This window comes from Bos taurus, chromosome 10 (assembly GCF_002263795.3).
Source record: "Bos taurus isolate L1 Dominette 01449 registration number 42190680 breed Hereford chromosome 10, ARS-UCD2.0, whole genome shotgun sequence".
NCBI classification, from domain to species: domain Eukaryota; kingdom Metazoa; phylum Chordata; class Mammalia; order Artiodactyla; family Bovidae; genus Bos; species Bos taurus.
In genome coordinates this window covers 28,904,766-28,924,092 of record NC_037337.1, presented here as the reverse complement: position 1 = coordinate 28,924,092, position 19,327 = coordinate 28,904,766, and the positions used below count along the sequence as shown (strand labels likewise).

General features: G+C 47.2%; 1 protein-coding gene across 1 annotated transcript in view; it reads left to right on the top strand.

The window, feature by feature from the left end:
* The window catches only part of RYR3 (ryanodine receptor 3), a 558,656-nt gene that overhangs the window by 362,383 nt on the left and 176,946 nt on the right, over positions 1-19,327 (top strand). The window contains exons 29-35 of the mRNA XM_015473104.3: positions 1,544-1,719; positions 2,599-2,635; positions 4,434-4,597; positions 7,569-7,734; positions 14,980-15,066; positions 15,480-15,706; positions 18,422-19,217. Of these exons, the coding sequence (XP_015328590.2) occupies positions 1,544-1,719; positions 2,599-2,635; positions 4,434-4,597; positions 7,569-7,734; positions 14,980-15,066; positions 15,480-15,706; positions 18,422-19,217 (1,653 nt within the window). The remainder of the gene's footprint in view (positions 1-1,543; positions 1,720-2,598; positions 2,636-4,433; positions 4,598-7,568; positions 7,735-14,979; positions 15,067-15,479; positions 15,707-18,421; positions 19,218-19,327) is intronic.

The window sequence follows — 19,327 nt, the reverse complement described above, 5'->3', positions numbered from 1 at the left end:
ACATCGTGGGGGACGCTGGCAGTGCAGGGGGACCCATGCACTGAGCTCCCACTGATGTTCCTGTCACAACTGGTGCTTGCCCCAGTCCACGCCCTGGCTGTCCCCAGTCACCTCCTTGCCGGACTCCAGAGCTGTCATTACAGGCACCTTAGTTGTGGCAGCTGAGTGGCATCTTACAAGGGATAACCAACCACCTTGGAGATCCATATCCCCAAATCTTTGGGCCACTACATATTCTCCAGATGTTGCTATAGTAGTATTAGAGCAAAACAGTATCTAGAGTCCTTAAATGTCATTTTCCTAAAATAGTTCAATACCTGCACTTAAGATGATATGTCCCGGACATTGTTCTCCTCTGCTCAGGACTTAATGTCTTTTAGGCTGTGTTTAATTCCTGCAGAACCATCTCCAGCTTTTTAGGTGGAGGTGCAATAGTTGATTATGATGCTTGTACCTTGTGTGGGGAGCAGAGAGGCAGAGAAGCCAGATTGTAAGGATCCTGATTTGGGTTCTGGTTCTACACCTCCTTGCCCTGCGTCGCCCACACACACCACGATTTTTTCATGGTGTCAGGGTGAGATGGGAGCTGATGGGATGTCAGACAGATCAACTCCACTGAAGCATTAGATTCAAGGGCTCGCTTCCACCAGAGTGTGTCTCCTTCACTCACCTCCCAATCTGAATTCAGCAAGCATCAGCTCTTCATCTCCCCTTTCCCCCAAACCCTTAAATAGTAGACTTGAATTTCTTCAATTTCTACCTGATAGTTACTTTAGAAAGCTGGCTCATAAACTTTTTGGAAGTCATGAGCCCCTTTGACAAACTGAAAATATGCAGACCCCACAAACCTAGGTAAGCATGCTCTTGGACCGCAGGATAGAAACTGGCTCTAGAATGCAGGGAGAAGTGCTCAGATCATAACAAAATCATCATTGTAAGTCTGCTCACTTTCTCTGCTCCCCATCCCATCCCCACACATACACTTCAAACACCCAGTTGTGATCTTTCCTCCTCCACTGCACTCCTCCAAGTGCTCACGCCCTGGAGCTGGGAATTTCCTCCTTTGTCAGGATCCTCTGTTTGACTCAGGCTACAGGTAAAGGCGGGAAGTCCACCAGGTGGGAGACAGGGTCCTCTGAGGAAACTCTAATGTCACTTCTGGAGTCTTGGGCTTTCTGGCGCCTTCCCCCTTAGATATTCTTATGCCTACTGACATGGGAAACCTATGAAAAGTTTCTTCTTTAGCCACTCGCCACCTTCCTAAAAGGTCAGCATCAGCAAACGCACTGCAACACCCCTGCTGCCTGGCGCCCTTGACCTTGCAGAAAACCCAGCAGTCATGTTTTCAAATCCCTAATCTCCCCAGCCAGAAGTGGGTCTATGATATTTTATTGGGCAGGGTCCACATTACGATAAGTGTAACGGTTGGGCTACCACTCATGACAACCTTTGCCGTTCGCAGAAAGCCTTACGTAGGTAGTCAGTGAGGGAAGAGAGGGTGGGCGGGAGTCAGGCTGTCAGGTGAGGATGGTGGCATTTCCAGGTCGTGAGGATCGACGGCACCATGGATACCCCTCCGTGCCTCAAGGTGACCCACAAGACATTCGGCACCCAGAACAGCAGTGCCACCATGATCTACTGCCGCCTGAGCATGCCCGTCGAGTGCCACTCCTCCTTCAGTCACAGCCCCTGTATGGACAGTGATGCTTTCCAGAAAAGGTGAGGGAGAGGGGGCTCCAGCTCTCAGAGGTGCTCAGCATGTCTGCTGCAAAACTGACTTTGTCTGCTTCTCACTGCACCATGGCACAGCTGGAGCCCGGTCTGTAGGGTTCCCTCTGCTTTCAGTCAGGAAAGAAATAAGAATGTGTGCTCATACGTGTGTGTGCCCATGTGTGTGCGTGTGTGCCCACAGTGTATAATTAGGGGGCCAATCAAGCTTGATTACGTCACATCCAGTGGACACGTTTCTGCTGTTCTCAAGCTCTGAGTCCCTAGCCTCCTTGCAACTTGTAATTCCTATGTTTTGGAGTAGAAAAGAATGTAAGTGCAATTGTTGTTGCCATTGTGTGAAATTAGAAGCTTCTGTAGGCAAATTCTACCTTCTTTGCATAACTATGGCCAATGTCCAACCCAGTAGCTGTGTGACTCATGAGTGATGTGACTTCCTTCTGCCTGATAAGAAATATATTCCTTGCTATCTTTCTTCCCTTTCATGTCTATTTTTAATCACTGATATAAGGCTGGTGCAGGTTTCCTCAAGAGTTTTACTATCTACCAAGCTTTAAAGAAGCAAAGCTGTTTGAGAGAACAGGATAATGTATCCCAGGGTATCCCTGCCTATATTATTAACATCTCCCCAGCCTCCCCCTTGCCCTACCTTACATCTGGGCTGAGAGACAAGAGTTAGAAGGCATAGTCCTGCCTGCTGGTAGCAGGTTGCTGATGAAAAGTTCCAAGATCAGTTGGGATCACTCATATGTGGGAAACATGCAGCTTCCTAAACTTGTCTTCGTCATTAAAGGTAGATCAATTGCCTGTCAGACTTGTTGGCTTCTTTATAGAGCTGAAGAACTAAAACATGGATTATCTTCCCCCCAGGAAACAGATGCAAGAAATACTCTCTCACACAACAACAGTAAGTAAATGTGCTCAATTATGGTTTTAATTATTTGATTCTTTGCCATGCCTGGTAATATGCCCCTTACAGCAAAGATCTGTCTAGAGATCCTCTTTAATTGCCAATTACTCTGCCTTTTAATATCCATCTTAATGCTTCCAGAACATATCTATGGCATCTCTCAAGTGGGGGAAAGAAAAACAGTTATTCAGTGCAAAACAGAACTCTACCTAGAGCATCTAATTGGGCATCATTGTGTACTTGGTGCCTATTTGCCACCAGGGACCCAGCACTGCCTTTCTGATTGAAAGGAACACCAGTTGAGGGGGAAAGGGGGGCTGTTAATTTAATCCTTTTGTTTGCTCTTTTATGTAAACTGTGAATCAACTCTCCCATCTCTCTGAGCAGTGCCAGGAATGATGTTGAAAGCAGTCAAATGAAAAAAAAAGAGCAGGGAGCCAGCCCAGAAGATGCAGGCTGCTTTTGATTCTTTTCTATAAACAGTGGTCAGAAAGCAATGCTTCCTAATTTCTTTCTTCCTTTTGAGCTTTCCTGGTAGTTCAGTGGTAAAGAATCTGCCTCCCAATGCAGGAAATGCAGATCTGATCCCTGGGTCAGGAAGATCCCCTGGAGAAGGAAAAGGCTACTCACTCTGGTATTCTTGCCTAGGAAATCCCATGGACAGAGGAGCCTGGTGGGCTACAGGACATGGGGTTGCAAAGAACCAGACACGACTTAGCAACTAAAAAACAACTCATTTTTATTTAGCACCTGACCAAAAAAAAAAAAAAAAAAACTGTTTGTAAGAAATGCATGTCACCCCTTCAATAAAGTTACCCTGCAACCCGGTAATCATAGGTTAACTGTCTGGCATAAGATTCTTGCCTTGGCGTGTCACACACCTGCTGTGTGCAGAGCACTGCACGGAGCACACTGTGTCACCTTCCCCCTTAATTTCCACTGCAGCCCTGGGAGATGAACAATCTCTTGCACTCCAAGGCACAGAAGACAAATGACTTGTCTAGGGTCACACGATTAATAGCTGCCAGCCCCAGGATTCCAGCACAGGTTGTGTCTGGCTGACTCTTTTCTCTTCCAATCAAAAAATTGGAGATAACAACAAATATGAGGACTTCATTTAGAATAAACGTGTTCAGTTTCATAAAGAAAATGATGAAGCAGTCACTTAACTCAGTGCTTCAGTTGCTATTACAACACAGTGATAAACTTCACAAATTGTTACAGTGCCTACCTAAGAATGGCTATGGTTTTCAGCCCTGCCTGTCACTGAGCCTAATGGCCATATGAAGCACCTTTGGCCAAAATGTGGGCTTTTTCTTTTATGAAGCACCTTTGGCCACAATGTGGGCTTTTTCCTTCTTAAGACTTAAAAAAATATATCCCTGGACTTCCCTGCAGAAGTGGCAAGTGGCCTTGTTCTCTGAACCTTGACTGTTCTCTCTGAAGGCAGACAGTGCCCAGCTCCCCCCAGCAGCCCGAGGAGCCAGAAGAGAGTGAGGGTTCTATGTTGACCGTTGAGTGGCTGCCCCTGATCTCTGCAGCAGCAGCATCTTCTGGGCAGAGGGTGACAGAATAGGTGCCTGATTGTCTAGGTGCTAAAGCACAACAGAAAGCGGGAAAACAAGGAAGCCAAGTTCTCGCATCAGCCCTGCCCCTAGTCCAGAGAGCAGGGCACACTCCAGTACAGAGTGTGCTTTCTAAGAAAAGGGGACAAGTGGGCTGCTGTGTAATGTCTACCTCTTGAGCCCATTCCCCCCAGCTGGGGTCACTCACTCCATCTGTGGTCTCTCCCCAGCAGTGCTACTATGCGATCCGCATCTTTGCCGGACAGGACCCCTCCTGCGTGTGGGTCGGATGGGTGACTCCGGATTATCACTTGTACAGTGAAAAGTTTGACCTGAATAAAAACTGTACTGTGACTGTTACTCTGGGGGATGAAAGAGGCCGAGTCCACGAAAGGTAAGAGGACTTCCAAGGGGCAGGTTTGGCCATCAGGTTCCTCCCTCTCTCATCCAGCAGTCTTTTTCCTCTCTCTGCTCACAACTCAAAGAAGGAAACATCCCAACTTCTATTATAAAGAGGGGAAAAAAGCACAGGCTTAAAATCCTTGAGTGAATGAGCTTGGGGTGGGGCTGTGGAGAGGGTACTATGGTGGGCGAAGTTATTATCAGCCAGAATAAAGGGCAGTTTCATTACGTATATAAAACATGACCCAGGAATGGGAAATACAGATGGACAATTGAGAGGTCTAAGCTCCCTCTAAGTCTTTTCTCTGTGATTTCTGGACAAGTCCCAATTTCTGCAACATTAGAAAAAGGCAGAGAAAAATCCTCAGGTGCTTGAGGGAAATCAGTTCCAAAGAAATAAAAAGATGTACCACATCATACACAGCAGCTGATCAACTCAGAACTCCCCATCCTAAAAGTTGGTAATGGCTGAAAGAATAAAGACCATCAAAGAGACATGACGAATTCAGGAATAATTACCGCTGAGTAGAAATTAGGGATCTTAGAGAAAAACATGCCTTAGGTACACCCATATCCTCCCACCAGTCCACTAGAACTGCCATCAGAAAAAAGATCTTTGGCCACCATTGCCCCAGAGATGAACCAGCAGACTTTATTTCTACCTCAGTGAGATTTCCTAGAGTCCTTGCCCATACAGACTTATATAGAAATGTAAGAAGTTGGTCCTCATGCTGACCTTTATCCCTAAAAAGTCAGGATGTTTTGCAATCAATGCTCTTTAGATGCTACTTGCTCATCAAAGACTAGGGGCTGAGGTCAGGCAGGATTGCTGTGTCCTGGGAGACCATTGTGGTGGGTAGTTAAGAGGATAGAGGAAGCAAAGAGGACAATGGAAGCAAATTGCCCCCATTTTAAACTCAGTTCCAGTGTTTTCTAGAGGTGTGACTTTGGGCCTGTTACTTAACCACCCTGGGTCTGAACCTCCTCATCTATAAAATGAGAATAATAGTTCTAATCTAACAGAGTGTTATGAAGATTGAGATAAAACATAGGTAAGTGCCTACAGCAGTGCCTTGCCCCAAGTACTCAATAAACATTGCTCTTATTACCATTACTGACTGTCCAGCATGTTATGAGACCCAGAGGAGATGCTGTAACCAAATGCAACATCTGGTTTGGTTACAAAGAAACGTATGTGAAAGCCCTTGTCCAGTCCAGACTTCACTCTTCAGCCAAAAGAACAAAAAGCCAGACAGTCTCCTCCCAGCTGGGTCTCTTGCTCCAGTTTTCTGGCTGTGCCACACCAGACTGATAATTTTATTTATCTGAGCCTCAGACCACACTCACTGAGAAAAGTATGTGGCACATTGGCACCTAGAATAAGACGCAGGAAATAGTAGGTGCTCAATAACTTCACTTCAATAACTCTTGGTTCTTTGTCTTGTATAATAAGAAATAAACATGGGATCGATTTTCAGATGCTTTCGGGCATTTCAAACTTGAGCCCTTTAAAATAGGACCAAAGCGTAGCACTTCACACTCCCGTGACTTTCATACATTATTAACTGGATTCTGTAGTCATCCATGTACTTAGCACTCTAATCACTGAAAAGTAGTAGTAACACAGCTGCAGTTTAACCTTAATGAAAATCTAGCAATGGCTATAACTCACTTGAAGGGAGCAATTTGCACTGGCTCTGCCTGAGGGCATTTTCACTGTGAAACCAGCCCCACTGGTGCCCTAGAGAAGAGGCAGGCAGAGGAGGTGAAGGCATGCTTACAAAGGGGATTTCTAGTTGTTGGGGAAAGGGATAGACTTTGAGAATCAGAAAGAACCTGGAAGAATTCTAATCAAACTCTTGGCTTTCCAAGGCAAAATCAGATCGACCTTAGGAAGTTTAAAGGGCTGATGTAGTGTCCCATATAGAGTCACTTTCTCCTTTGTGTGTGCTTAGTCACTCAGTTGTGTCCCACTCTTTACAACCCCATGGACCATAGCCTGCCAGACTCCTCTGTCCAAGGAGAGAATACCAGAATGGGTTGCTATGCCCTCCTCCAGGGGATCTTCCCAATCCAGGGATTGAACCCAGATCTCCTGCATTGCAGGCAGATTCTTTACCATCTGAGCCACCAGGGAAGTCCTTTAGCCTGAGACAAGTCATTTGATGCAACTTTAAGTTCTCAGGTCCCTCAGATGGACACACGAGGGCTGGGCTTGCCCTCAGCCATCATAAGCGGCTCTGGGAACTCATCTACTGCTTCTTGAGAGCCCATCCAGTGGTTGAAATCTTACCATTAAGAAATTGGGCTTTGGGGGTTCAAAATCTTTTGGTTATTATAGTTGGCATTTTCATCAAAATGCCTGTGATGGAGTTTTCTTTGTGGGAGTGGTAGCCAGCTAGCTGAGAAAGGTACCCAAGTGCATAGGTCTGGAAGGGTGAGGGTGCGGAAGGCAGGACTCCAGACAGCTGGGAGGGCAGGTAGTACAGGTCAAGAGGAGAGAGGACATCAGATATTAACTTTATCTACTTTGCAAGTCTTCCGTGGCCCAGGCCTGCCATCCTAGGGAACGTGGGCCTGCATCTCAAGTGTCCAGTGGCCTTTTGCCCTGGCACTGGGCTGGGACTCAGGACACAGACCTTTTTGTTCCCACCTTTTATACCAAACCTCTCTCTAAGTCCACAGGCACCTTTAGTTCTCCCCTCTAATACTGTGGTCCCTGATATCTGTTTCAGAAATGCGAATTGACATTGAGCCAGGAAAAGATTACCTGAATACTCTGTTCTTTGAAGCAGATAGATTGCCACATTCCTAAACTCAGCGAATTCACTTAAGAAAAACAATTATTGGGGGCTGATTGGAAAGCTTCCCTGGAGGCTTTGGGGGCATTTCAGTCCTGAGTCTTGACTGAAAACTGCCCCAGTCCAGGTTATTCTTTGTCTTTTGCTCTCTTTGGCTCCTAGCGTGAAACGCAGCAATTGCTACATGGTCTGGGGTGGGGACATCGTGGCTACATCCCAAAGAGCGAGTCGCAGCAACGTGGACCTGGAGATTGGCTGCCTCGTGGATCTGGCGATGGGCATGTTGTCCTTTTCAGCCAACGGGAGGGAACTTGGCACCTGCTACCAGGTAGGAGTGGCATCAGGGACCATGACAGTGGCATCCCAGGCCTGGGTGCTCAGGGCTGTGCTCCTCAGTCTTCTGTGTGGTTGGCGTCTTCACCACAGCACATGGAGTTGATGTACCTACATGGTCCAAAGCTATCTAGGAAAACAAACAAGAACAAAATGACTTCATTTTGTTCAAAGAGGGAAAGATCTTATTTACTGGTTGATTAGAAATGCTGGTCATCTTTCTAGCAGATAAAAAGGTTTTTCTGTGGCATTGGGCTCTGAAAGGCTATTCATTAATTCCATCAGTATTTCCTGTGCAACTTTCACATTACCTACTCTAGAAGGCAATGGCACCCCACTCCAGTGCTCTTGCCTGGAAAATCCCACGGATGGAGAAGTCTGGTGGGCTGCAGTCCATGGGGTCGCTAAGAGTCGGACACGACTGAGTGACTTCCCTTTCACTTTTCACTTTCATGCATTGGAGAAGGAAATGGCAACCCACTCCAGTGTTCTTGCCTGGAGAATCCCAGGGATGGGGGAGCCTGGTGGGCTGCCGTCTCTGGGGTCGCACAGAGTCAGACACAACTGAAGCGACTTAGCAGCAGCAACACTATATAAGATACAAAGTCTAAAAGGTCAACAGAGATACTCCTCACTTTAAGAAACTTCTGTGCTCAAAATATAGACCTATAAAAACTGATTAATTTGCCAGGGAGTATTCCCTTTGCAAAAAAGGTTATTCTCATTCACTATGGCTTCTTTGCAGGGTCCTTAAAAAACTGCATTTATGTAAATAATGTATCTCCCTCTTTCACTGATTATAAACTGACAGAACTCCTTGGGGAAACTATCAACTATATACATGTAGGTTTACCTGTCATTAACCACAAGAAAGCTAATCTGCTTTAAGTCGGATTTTTCACCTTTGATGGCCAAATAAGCTTGGGAAAAGCCACAAATTATATCTTCCTTTGGAAGTTTCACAGTAAGTGTTAGTACAGGAAAACTTTAAGAAATGGTTCAGAAAGAAACCTAGCCAACCATTTCTCATTTAATCAAGAAAAGCTTTTTTTTTTTAATTTAACAATTAGTAATATTCTATCAGCCCAGAGTTCTACAGAGCATACTATGAGAAAGGCTAAGTTAAGGAATTAAATATCTGTATTAAACCTTCTTGACACTTCAAAGGTAGAATGGAAAGCTTCCTGTATGTATGGATAGAGTGTTATCCAAGTTCAGAAAAGGAGTCTACTTCCATGGAAAGTAGCCAAGAAAAATTTATTACAGAGAAATCTTGATTATGAAACAGAATACTTCCAGGTAGAGAGAGAGAGGCATGTACTTGGTTGAAAGAAGGGCACAAAAGCATAATGGAGATGAAGGCATAAGCGATGTTTATGTTTGAGGAATGATGGACAGATTAGAATGGGTAATGGTTGATGGTAACAAATTTGGAAAGGTAGGGAGGAATTAGGAAGCAACGAGGAGCTCCAAAAGTGTTCTCAGGACAGTGGCAAACAGTGTTGAGGGGAGCTCAGCCAACTGCTGCTGCTGATGCTGCTAAGTCACTTCAGTCGTGTCCGACTCTGCGACCCCATAGACAGCAGCCCACCAGGCTCCTCCTTCCCTTGGATTCTCCAGGCAAGAATACTGGAGTGGGTTGCCATTTCCTTCTCCAATGCATGCATGCATGCTAAGTCGCTTCAGTCCTGTCCGACTCTATGCCACCCTATGGACAACAGCCCACCAGGCTCCTCTGTCCACAGGATTCTCTAAGCAAGAATACTGGAATGGGCTGCCATGTCCTCCAGCTCAGCCAAATACAGGAGATAAAAAGCTCTGCTGTAAATGGCTCCTGTGTCAATGGCTAAAGCCCCAGATTCCAGAATCAGCCCCAGGTTACAGCCTGGAGGCTGAAAAGCCCCTTGGCAGCCCTTTGTCTGGCTTGTGGTTGGAGAGCAGGGGTCCGTAGCTGCCCCAAATCTGAAATGTTAAGTGACTGAAAACACAGGCAGAGCCCTTTCTGAGGGCCAGGGACAGCCTGCCAGTGTGGCGGTCTTCCCCAGGACCTCCTGCAGTGGGTAGCCCCCTGCACACTACGCTGGAGCTCTTCCTCCTCCTGGAAAGAAGTGGAATCATCACCACTACCCAGCAGCTGGGACCCCACCAGCTGCTCCCAGAAAGCGGCCTTTGCAAATTCAGAAAGTAACATAATGTTCTTCCAGTACTTTCTCATGATTCCACCTTCCCCTCCCCTCTTAAGTCTCCTGAGAGGAGGCTTATATACATTACTATCGTCCTTCAGAATCCATTAGCTTTTTTCCATTAACTTTTGAAATGAGTTTGACTAAAGGGTCCTCCCTGAGCTGCTGAGAGTTCCAAGGCATCTAATCACATTTAAGGTCCCTAAATAAATAAATAAAACCCAACCCAGGGCATTTGCAGCAGCAATGACTTGCCTGCTTCAGGAAAGAGCCTATGATGATAAGAAGATGTTACAGCAAAGAGCAGATTCTGTGCCATTTGTGTCCTGTCTTCCACTGCAGTTCCTGGATGATGTGAAGTTGGTCAGTTTTCTGAGCTGCCTATTGGTATCTGCATCCCAGGGTGGATGGTGTGACTCCATGTGTGTAAATCCTCATGACTCTGCTCAGGGCTTCCAACCAGCTCCCACCCTGGGGTGGGAATGGGGAGGAGGTCAGGGCTCTGAGCAGGAACCCTCCGGAAACTCCCACCCACCCAGCCCCCTTCTCATTCCCGGCGAGACAGTTAACATGTCCAGCCGTGTGTCTGGTCTCCCAGCCCTGGGATAATTGTTATTCTGCAGTTGTAGCCATTTTCATTTTTCAATTATCTTGAGCAGAGCAGGGTAGTAATATTTATACACTGGCTTTCCATTCAGAAAGGACCAGTAACCAAAATAATAAGAGAAGGATTCTGTCCAAGGTTTCCAGACCTCCCCATTAAATACTGCTACGCAATCTGAAAAGCTTTTTCTGTCTCACTTAATGTAATCATGGGAGAAATGAGAAATAAAATGTATGTTCAAGAGATTGTCCTCAGTTACTGCCATCCCAGCCGCACAGCTCTGCGAGCAGAGGCCAGCTGTAAGATTCAGATTTACGAGAGGGGTTACCTTTCAATTCAGGCTGTTTCCTACGCCCTGACCTTCACACATGATTAGAGATAGAATGTCCATCATTGCAAAGACAAAGTAGATCAGCCAGCGATAAAAAGGGAAGAAACACAAAGGGAAGAAAGTCCATGGCACTTCGTGGCAGCCTCAAATCTGGACTCGCTGCTTATTCCGTCAGGCTGCAGTACCCCCTTCCAGAATATAAGCTCCTTGAGGGCGGGGCTGCCTCCCCTTGCGGGTTCACTCCCGTATCCCAGAACATGAGACCGTGGTACCTGGCGCCCAGGGAGTGCTTGCTAAGTATTTGTTGCAAACTGACCAACTTGGCTGGGAAGCCACTAGATTTTAGTCGCTGCATAACACATTACCACAGAATTAGCAGCTTCAAGCAGCATCTGTTTATCATTTCATGGTTTTGTAGATTTGACTGGGTTCTCTGCCCAGGTCCACACAAGGCCAAAATCAAGGTGTCAGCTGGACTGAGCTGGCTCTGTCCTGAGGCTCTGGGCAGCCTCCCTTGCAAGCTCCTTCATGTTGTCAGCAGGATCCAGTTGTGGTTGTAGGCAGAGGTTCTGAGGTCCCCACTTCCTTGGTGGCTGACCCCTCTCTGCTCCCAGAGGTGCCCACATTCCCTCTCACGTGGTCCCTTCCATCCTTAAAGCCAACAAGGGCACAGCTGGTTCTTCTCATCCTTTGACTCTCTGATTTTCCATTCTGCCCCCAGCAAGAGAAAACACTTGTTTTTAAGAATTTGTGCAATTGGATTAGGCCCACAAGGATACTGTCTCTATCTTAAGGTCAGCTTGTTAGTAGCCTTGCCGACAGAATCAGTTTTGCCCCATGACATCCAGGATCACAGGACTAACTGAGGGGTCAGGAGGGCCGTCTAGGATATTCCACTTACCGCACCATCAGTTGCAGTTTCTTTCCTTATGGACACCCATCAGGTGCTCACACTTGTGTGTTCTTGTTATTTTAGTGATTGAAGAAAAGTTTCCATTGTTCATTGTGGTGGGAATGTACTCTGAGGGTAGAAATAAACCAATCCCAGAGCATCCATCCTACATGCTTTCAAGGACCTCCTCTCTGCGGGGAAGTTTGAGGAGGACCCTGCCGTTTGACTGGGTAGCTTATGACGTTTGCAGGGATCATTCCTGAGGGACCTAAAAACGTGTCACCTCCTTTAGCCTGTCACTCCCCATGATGGTACAATTGAGTTCAGCATCAGAAATCTCTGAGTGAGTGCATTTCTCTCTCTTCCACCTGGCTGATTCAGGCAAAATTTTCTCACCCACCAGACCTCTGTTTGCTTCAAGTTGCAATGACTTGAGAGGCACACATTGTTCTAGAATGTTACCTGTTAGAGTATTTGAGAAATCTGGGGCCAGCCTAAAGATGACTCTTGCTTTGTGACCAAAGTCACACAGCAGCAAATCAGAATTTCCCATTTGTGTCTCTCACCCATAAACCCAGATCCTGGCACAAAGCAGGTATGTGATAGGCACTAAATAACTGTTGAATGTCCTCAGCAAAGCTTATTTTAGACATAGCCTAGGCAGTTCTCAGAGAAGGCAATGGCACCCCACTCCAGTACTCTTGCCTGCAAAATCCCATGGACAGAGGAGCCTGCAGTCCATGGGGTCGCTGAGGGTCAGACACGACTGAGTGACCTCACTTTCACTTTTCACTTTCATGCATTGGAGAAGGAAATGGCAACTCACTCCAGTGCTCTTGCCTGGAGAATCCCAGGGACGGGGGAGCCTGGTGGGCTGCCGTCTATGGGGTCACACAGAGTCGGACATGACTGAAGCGACTTAGCAGCAGCAGCAGGCAGTTCTAGCAGCTCCATCCCTACCTATTAGTTTTACTAGCATCATCCTTTCATAATCATCCAGAGGTACCTGAGGCATCAGGTATAAAGCAACTGTCTTATCTGAAATGTGAGCCCACTGCAGTGTGCTTGAATGCCATATGCTGGGAACAAGCCTGGTGTTTAACCCGTCTGGCCTCTTCATCATAAGCCAACAGCTCTGAACCAGACAATCCTTTAAGTCACTTCCAGTCTTAAAAATGTGTTTATAAATATTATGTCTAAATGCATTGAGGAAGTTTATTATTTACAGGAAGCCTGTAACAAATATCCTGGAAGAAAGGAAAATCGCTATATTCATTTTCTATTGGCTCATAACAAATTACCACAAACTCGGTGACTTAAGGGCCTCCCAGGTGACTCAGATGGTAAAGAATCTGCCTGCAATGCGGGAGACCCAGGTTCAATCCCTGGGTCGGGAACATCCCTCTGGAGAAAGGAATGGCAACCCTCGCTAATATTCTTGTCTGAAGAATTCCATGGACAGAGGAGCCTAGTATGCTACAGTCCATGGGGTCACAAAGAGTCAGACACAACTGAGCAACTAACCCTTTCACTTTACTTTCAGTGACTCAGAAGCATTCATTCATTGTCCCATGGTGTCCATGGGTCAGGGGTCAGGACAGAATTTATCTGGGTCCCAAGCTCAGCATTTCCCAAGGCTGCAGTCAAGTTGTCAGCCAGGCTGTATTCTTTTCTGGAGCTTGGGGTCCTTTTCTAAATTCATGTGGTTGTTGGCAGAAATTCAGTTGCTTGCATTTGTAAAACTCAGGCTCCATTTCTTGCTGGCTGAAGCCAGGAGCTTACCACTTTCAGCCCCATGAAACCCCCTAGAACTCCTTGCCACATGGCCCTCTCAAAACATGGCAGTGTACTTCTCTGAGGCTATCTGGAGCAACTTCTTCTCCAGTCTGCTGAAATGGAATCTTCTCTATAATACAACCAATCAAGGGAACGACAGGCCTTTAGCTTTTGCAATAACCTGTTTGCTGGAAACAAGACACAGATTCTAGAAGAGGCGATTATTCAAGGGAGTAACTCACTGGGGGACGCTTTTCAGGTATGTCCACAACACCCAGAAGCCCCTAATTTGATGGGTCAGGAGAGTTGTAAGCATGTCCTAATGTCTGAATTTGCTTGGGCTCCCGTCTGTGGGGTTGCACAGAGTCAGACATGACTGAAGCGACTTAGCAGCAGCAGCAGCAAAGGACTTTCACTGGTGGGATTAAAGTCGCATTTCTTCTTCCGTGGTCCTCCAAGTCTGATCAAAAGCTCCACATTGAAGTAAATAAGTGATAAATGAAGGCCCTGATGTCATAAACATATCACATGCCTCATTTAAGCAGCAGCTAAAAGGCAGTTGGTGAATCTCACACTATTTAATGTAAGAAGTAAAATCATAGAGTGAGGAAGGGGTGGAGAGAAGTCTAGAGGAACCAAGTGAGGAGGAGAGGTTTTGAGGGAGGAGACAGGCTCTGGGGGCAGCTTCTTCATGGAAGTACCATGTGGTCCTTGCCTGCAAAGTTAGCTCTCGAGTGGGGGGACTTCTCCCTTCAGGGACATCGGGCCATCTCTGGAGATATTTTGGGTTATCATGACCATGGTGGGGTGGAGAGTACTACTGACATGTTAGTACATAGAGGCCAGGGATGCTGGTAACTACTCTACAATGCCAAGGACAGCCCTCACACAGAGACTTACCCAGCCCAAACCATCAGTAGGACCGAGGTTGGGACATTCTGCTATAATTTCACCAGGCTTGCCTGACCAGCGCCACGTGCCTTCAGAAAGAATACTGAAGTCACCTCACTGCCCTCACTCGTCACCTCCCATGAGCAGGAGTAATGCATGATGGTGCTCCCTGAGGGTCTCCTTGTGAAGAGCCAGTACCCTACCTTGTTCTGTGACCAGAGCACGCACTGCCTCTGGTGGGCAGATGGTAGCTCCCACCTGTGACTGCCCTCCTGCAGGCTGGAGAAAGCTGCTGGCTTCTCAATTACCTGAGAGGGAAAATGAAAGGATGTGAGACCACTCAGCCCTGAGTGGAGAGAGGAGTATTGAAGTTAGGAACAGTGACAGTAGCTACCAGTAGGCCCTGGGTCTCTGGGAATTTCTGAACAGTGCCCAGTGAGCAGCCAGTTAGCTGTCCTCTTTCCCCTCAAGTTAGAATGAGGGCATTGATTGAAACACTCATGACTTAGCCCCCTAGGATTTTATAATTCTGGGCAAACCTCTGGATTTGTTTTGGTTTCCAGGTGGAGCCCAATACCAAAGTGTTTCCAGCCGTCTTCCTGCAGCCCACAAGCACCTCTCTGTTTCAATTTGAACTTGGGAAGCTGAAGGTATTTATCTGTCCCTTGTCTAATGGCTATACATAAGATGCACAGGCCATTATGGGGAGAAGCTCAGGCATGAGGAAACCAGGAAATCTCTGACCTCCTGCTTCTCAAATGCCCCCCCCCCACCTCTACACATCCATGTGAAATTCATGCCGCAGAACATAGGTTCCCATTTTCCCCTTCCCCTACTTCTTTTGGGTTCCAAAAGGATTAATGGATGCTCATATAACCCATTATGTCAGGTCTTTATTAGTGCTGGAAAAGCCCTCATTGGTCCCTGGATGCACTTGTCTCTCTTTAATGTACAGCTCACTTTAAGGTATGGCTCACTGTTGCTTATTGTGGGCTGACTGGACTGTGCAGTCACTGAGCATCTCTGAATTGCATGTGTCTGACGCCTTTCTGCCTTGTCCCAGAATGCCATGCCCCTGTCAGCAGCCATATTTAAGAGTGAAGAGAAGAACCCCGTCCCTCAATGCCCACCACGGCTGGATGTCCAAACCATCCAGCCTGTGCTCTGGAGCCGCATGCCCAGCAGCTTCCTGAAGGTGGAGACGGAGAGGGTGAGCGAGCGCCATGGCTGGGTGGTGCAGTGCCTGGAGCCCCTGCAGATGATGGCACTCCACATCCCGGAAGAGAACAGGTAGTAGAGGGTCCCATGGAGGAAGGGGAGGGGCCAGGAGATGGGGAGGCGGAGGCAGGATCCAGCAAGCCAGGGAGGGAAGGGGGAACATCCTCACCGGCCAAGGTCCAGGGTGGTTGCTGATTGCCCCAAAGCATGGGTTTTTCTTTTCTTTCCCTTCCCCACTTTAACTATCACTCGGAAATAGGAGCAGGATATTCACGATGATGTGCCAGCCATGGGGCTTTCACTGTAGCTCTGAGTTCTGCACTCAGGGACATTTCCGTGCCTTAAATTAAAAAAGGCATGGTCCAGAAATCTATTATGATGGCAATACTGGAAAGAATGAGGCAAGCCTAGATTGCTTGGAGAACCAAGAATCAGGCTCCTGGCCCCCCTTCTCATTAAGAGATTCTCCTGTTTTATGGCCTGGGTTCAGTTCCAGGGCTGCCACTTGCTGTTTGCGGCTCTTGAGTGATCTACTGGTACACCCCAGGCTTCAGTCTCCTCATCAATACAGTGAGATCAATGCTCACTCAATGGATTGCTGGGAGGGAAGAAAGGAAGTTGTGTAGGTAAAATCGAGTTCAGTTTCAGTTCAGTTCAGTCACTCAGTTGTGTCCAACTCTGCGAACCCATGGACTGCAGCACACCAGGCCTCCCTGTCCATTACCAACCCCCAGGGCTTACTCAAACTCATGTCCATTGAGTCCATGATGCCATCCAACCATCTCATCCTCTGTCATCCCCTTCTCCTCCCCTCTTCAATCTTTCCCAGCATCAAGGTCTTTTCAAATGAGTTAGCTCTTCGCATCAGGTGGCTAAAGTATTGGAGTTTCAGCTTCAGCATCAGTCCTTCCAATGAATATTCAGGACTTTCCTTTAGGATGGACTGGTTGGATCTCCTTGCAGTCCAAGGGACTCTCACAAGTATTCCCCAACACCACAGTTCAAAAGCATCAATTTTTCAGTGCTCAGCTTTCTTTATAGTCCAACTCTCACATCCATACATGACTACTGGAAGAACCAGTCTTGATTAGATGGACCTTTGTTGGCAAAGTAATGTCTCTGCTTTTTAATGCTGTCTAGGTTGGTCATAACTTTCCTTCCAAGGAGTAAGCATCTTTTAATTTCATGGCTGCAGTCACCATATGCAGTGATTTTGGAGCCCAAAAAAATAAAGTCTGCCACTGTTTCCACTGTTTTCCCATCTATTTGCCATGAAGTGGTGGGACCAGATGCCATGATCTTAATATTCTGAATGTGGAGCTTTAAGCCAACTTTTTCACTCTCCTCTTTCACTTTCATCAAGAGACTCTTTAGTTCTTCTTCACTTTCTGCCGTAAGGGTGGTGTCATCTGCATATCTGAGGTTATTGATATTTCTCCTGGCACTCTTGATTCCAGCCTGTGCTTCATCTAAGCCCAGCGTTTCCATTATGTACTCTGCATATAAGTTAAATAAGCAGAGTGACAATATACAGCCTTGACATACTCCTTTCCCTATTTTGAACCAGTCTGTTGTTCCATGTCCAGTTCTGTTGCTTCCTGACCTGCATACAGATTTCTTAAGAGGTAGGTCAGGTGGTCTGGTATTCCCATTTCTTTCAGAATTTTCCACAGTTTATTGTGATCCACACAGTCAAAGGCTTTGGCATAGTCAATAAAGCAGAAATAGATGTTTTTCTGGAACTCTCTTGCTTTTTCCATAATCCAGTGGATGTTGGCAATTTGATCTCTGGTTCCTCTGCCTTTTCTAAAACCAGCTTGAACATCTGAAAGTTCACGGTTCACATATTGTTGAAGCCTGGCTTGAAGAATTTTGAGCATTACTTTACTAGCGTGTTAGATGAGTGAGTTCAGTTTATGGACATAGAATTAAGTAAGTTTTATTTTGTAAATGTTATTACCCCTTGACACTTGGACAGGAAAAAAAAATGGAGGGCAGAGCTACATTGACATCCATGTAGCTCCCACTTAGGTATTCCACTGGGTCATGGACAGCAGCAGCAGCACAGGCACTTGTAGGGAAGGAGCAGAAAGGAGTCCTGCCAAGTAAGCTAATTGCAAAGGGTCCTCAGATTCTCAGTGAGAAGACAAAATGGAAAAATCTAAGCAGAGATCAGAGCCTGTGCCCTGGACCCCCACACCCATACACAGCTAAAGATTGCTACAGTCAGGATGGAGAAAGTGAATTGACACCAACTTACCTCAGGTTGGAAAGTGTTTCCTCTCTAGACAAGAGTGCAGGCATGTGTTTGTTTTCAGGAAAGGGAACGCTGATGGTAAATTAGAGATCATGTAGATGAAGCAGATAGTAGATTGATGGAGAGCTTTAACTACATCTTCTTCAAGGGCAGAGGATGTCCTTGAGCCTACAAATAAGAAGACAGAGTCACCTGGCATGGACCTGATGAATGTTTTCAGTATTGAGGTTTGGACATTTCCCTAATGATGAGGACTTGGGTATTTGGTAAGCTAGTGTCTTCTTTAAGTCTTTCAGACTTTTGAGACCCTTATAGTTAGAAATAGTGGATTATCAGGAGCTGGGATATGGACCAGAGCTGCAAAAGGAGTAATAACCTGTAAGCCCTCTATCTGCTCTGCCTTCCTTGGGCTGCATGAAATCTGGGGATTCCCAGAGTGAGCACTCTGCTGAATCCTGGCACATGGATTCACGTGGAGGAAATTCACATTTCCTCCACATGGAGCAGTTGATTGCTTGTCTCTTCCTCAGGTGTGTGGATATCCTGGAGCTCTGTGAGCAGGAGGACCTCATGCGGTTCCATTACCATACACTGAGACTCTACAGCGCCTTGTGCGCCCTGGGAAATAGCCGCGTGGCCTACGCCCTGTGCAGCCATGTGGACCTCTCCCAACTCTTCTATGCCATTGACAACAAGTACCTCCCTGGCCTCCTGCGCTCAGGCTTCTATGACCTGCTCATCAGCATCCACCTGGCCAGCGCTAAGGAGAGGAAGCTGATGATGAAGAATGAGTACATCATCCCCATCACCAGCACCACCAGGAAAATCCGCCTGTACCCGGATGAGTCCAAGAGGCACGGGCTCCCTGGAGTGGGCCCGAGAACGTGCCTCAAGCCAGGGTTCAGGTTCTCCACCCCCTGCTTCATCACCACCAACGAGGAGCACCAGAAGCAGAGCCCCGAGATTCCCTTGGAGCTTCTCAAGACGAAGGCACTGGGCATGCTGACGGAGGCAGTGCAGTGCAGCGGTGCTCACATCCGGGACCCTGTCGGGGGTTCCGTGGAATTCCAGTTTGTGCCTGTGCTGAAGCTCATCGGAACCCTGCTGATCATGGGGGTGTTTGATGATGATGACGTTCGGCAGATCCTCCTCCTCATCGACCCCTCTGTGTTTGGGGAGCACAGTGGGGAGACGGAGGAGGGAGCAGAGAAGGAGGAGGTGACGCAGGTGGAGGAGAAGGCTGTGGAGGCTGGGGAAAAGGCCAGCAGGGAGGCTCCCATCAAAGGCTTGTTGCAGACCCGATTACCGGAGTCCGTCAAGCTGCAGGTAACCCGGGGCAGCCAGCATCTTGCCCTTGGAAAGAACTAGGGAGGGAGACAGGGCAGCCTGGTGATGCGTCTGGACTGTGGACATGGGCCTGAATGTGGAGTGGAGCA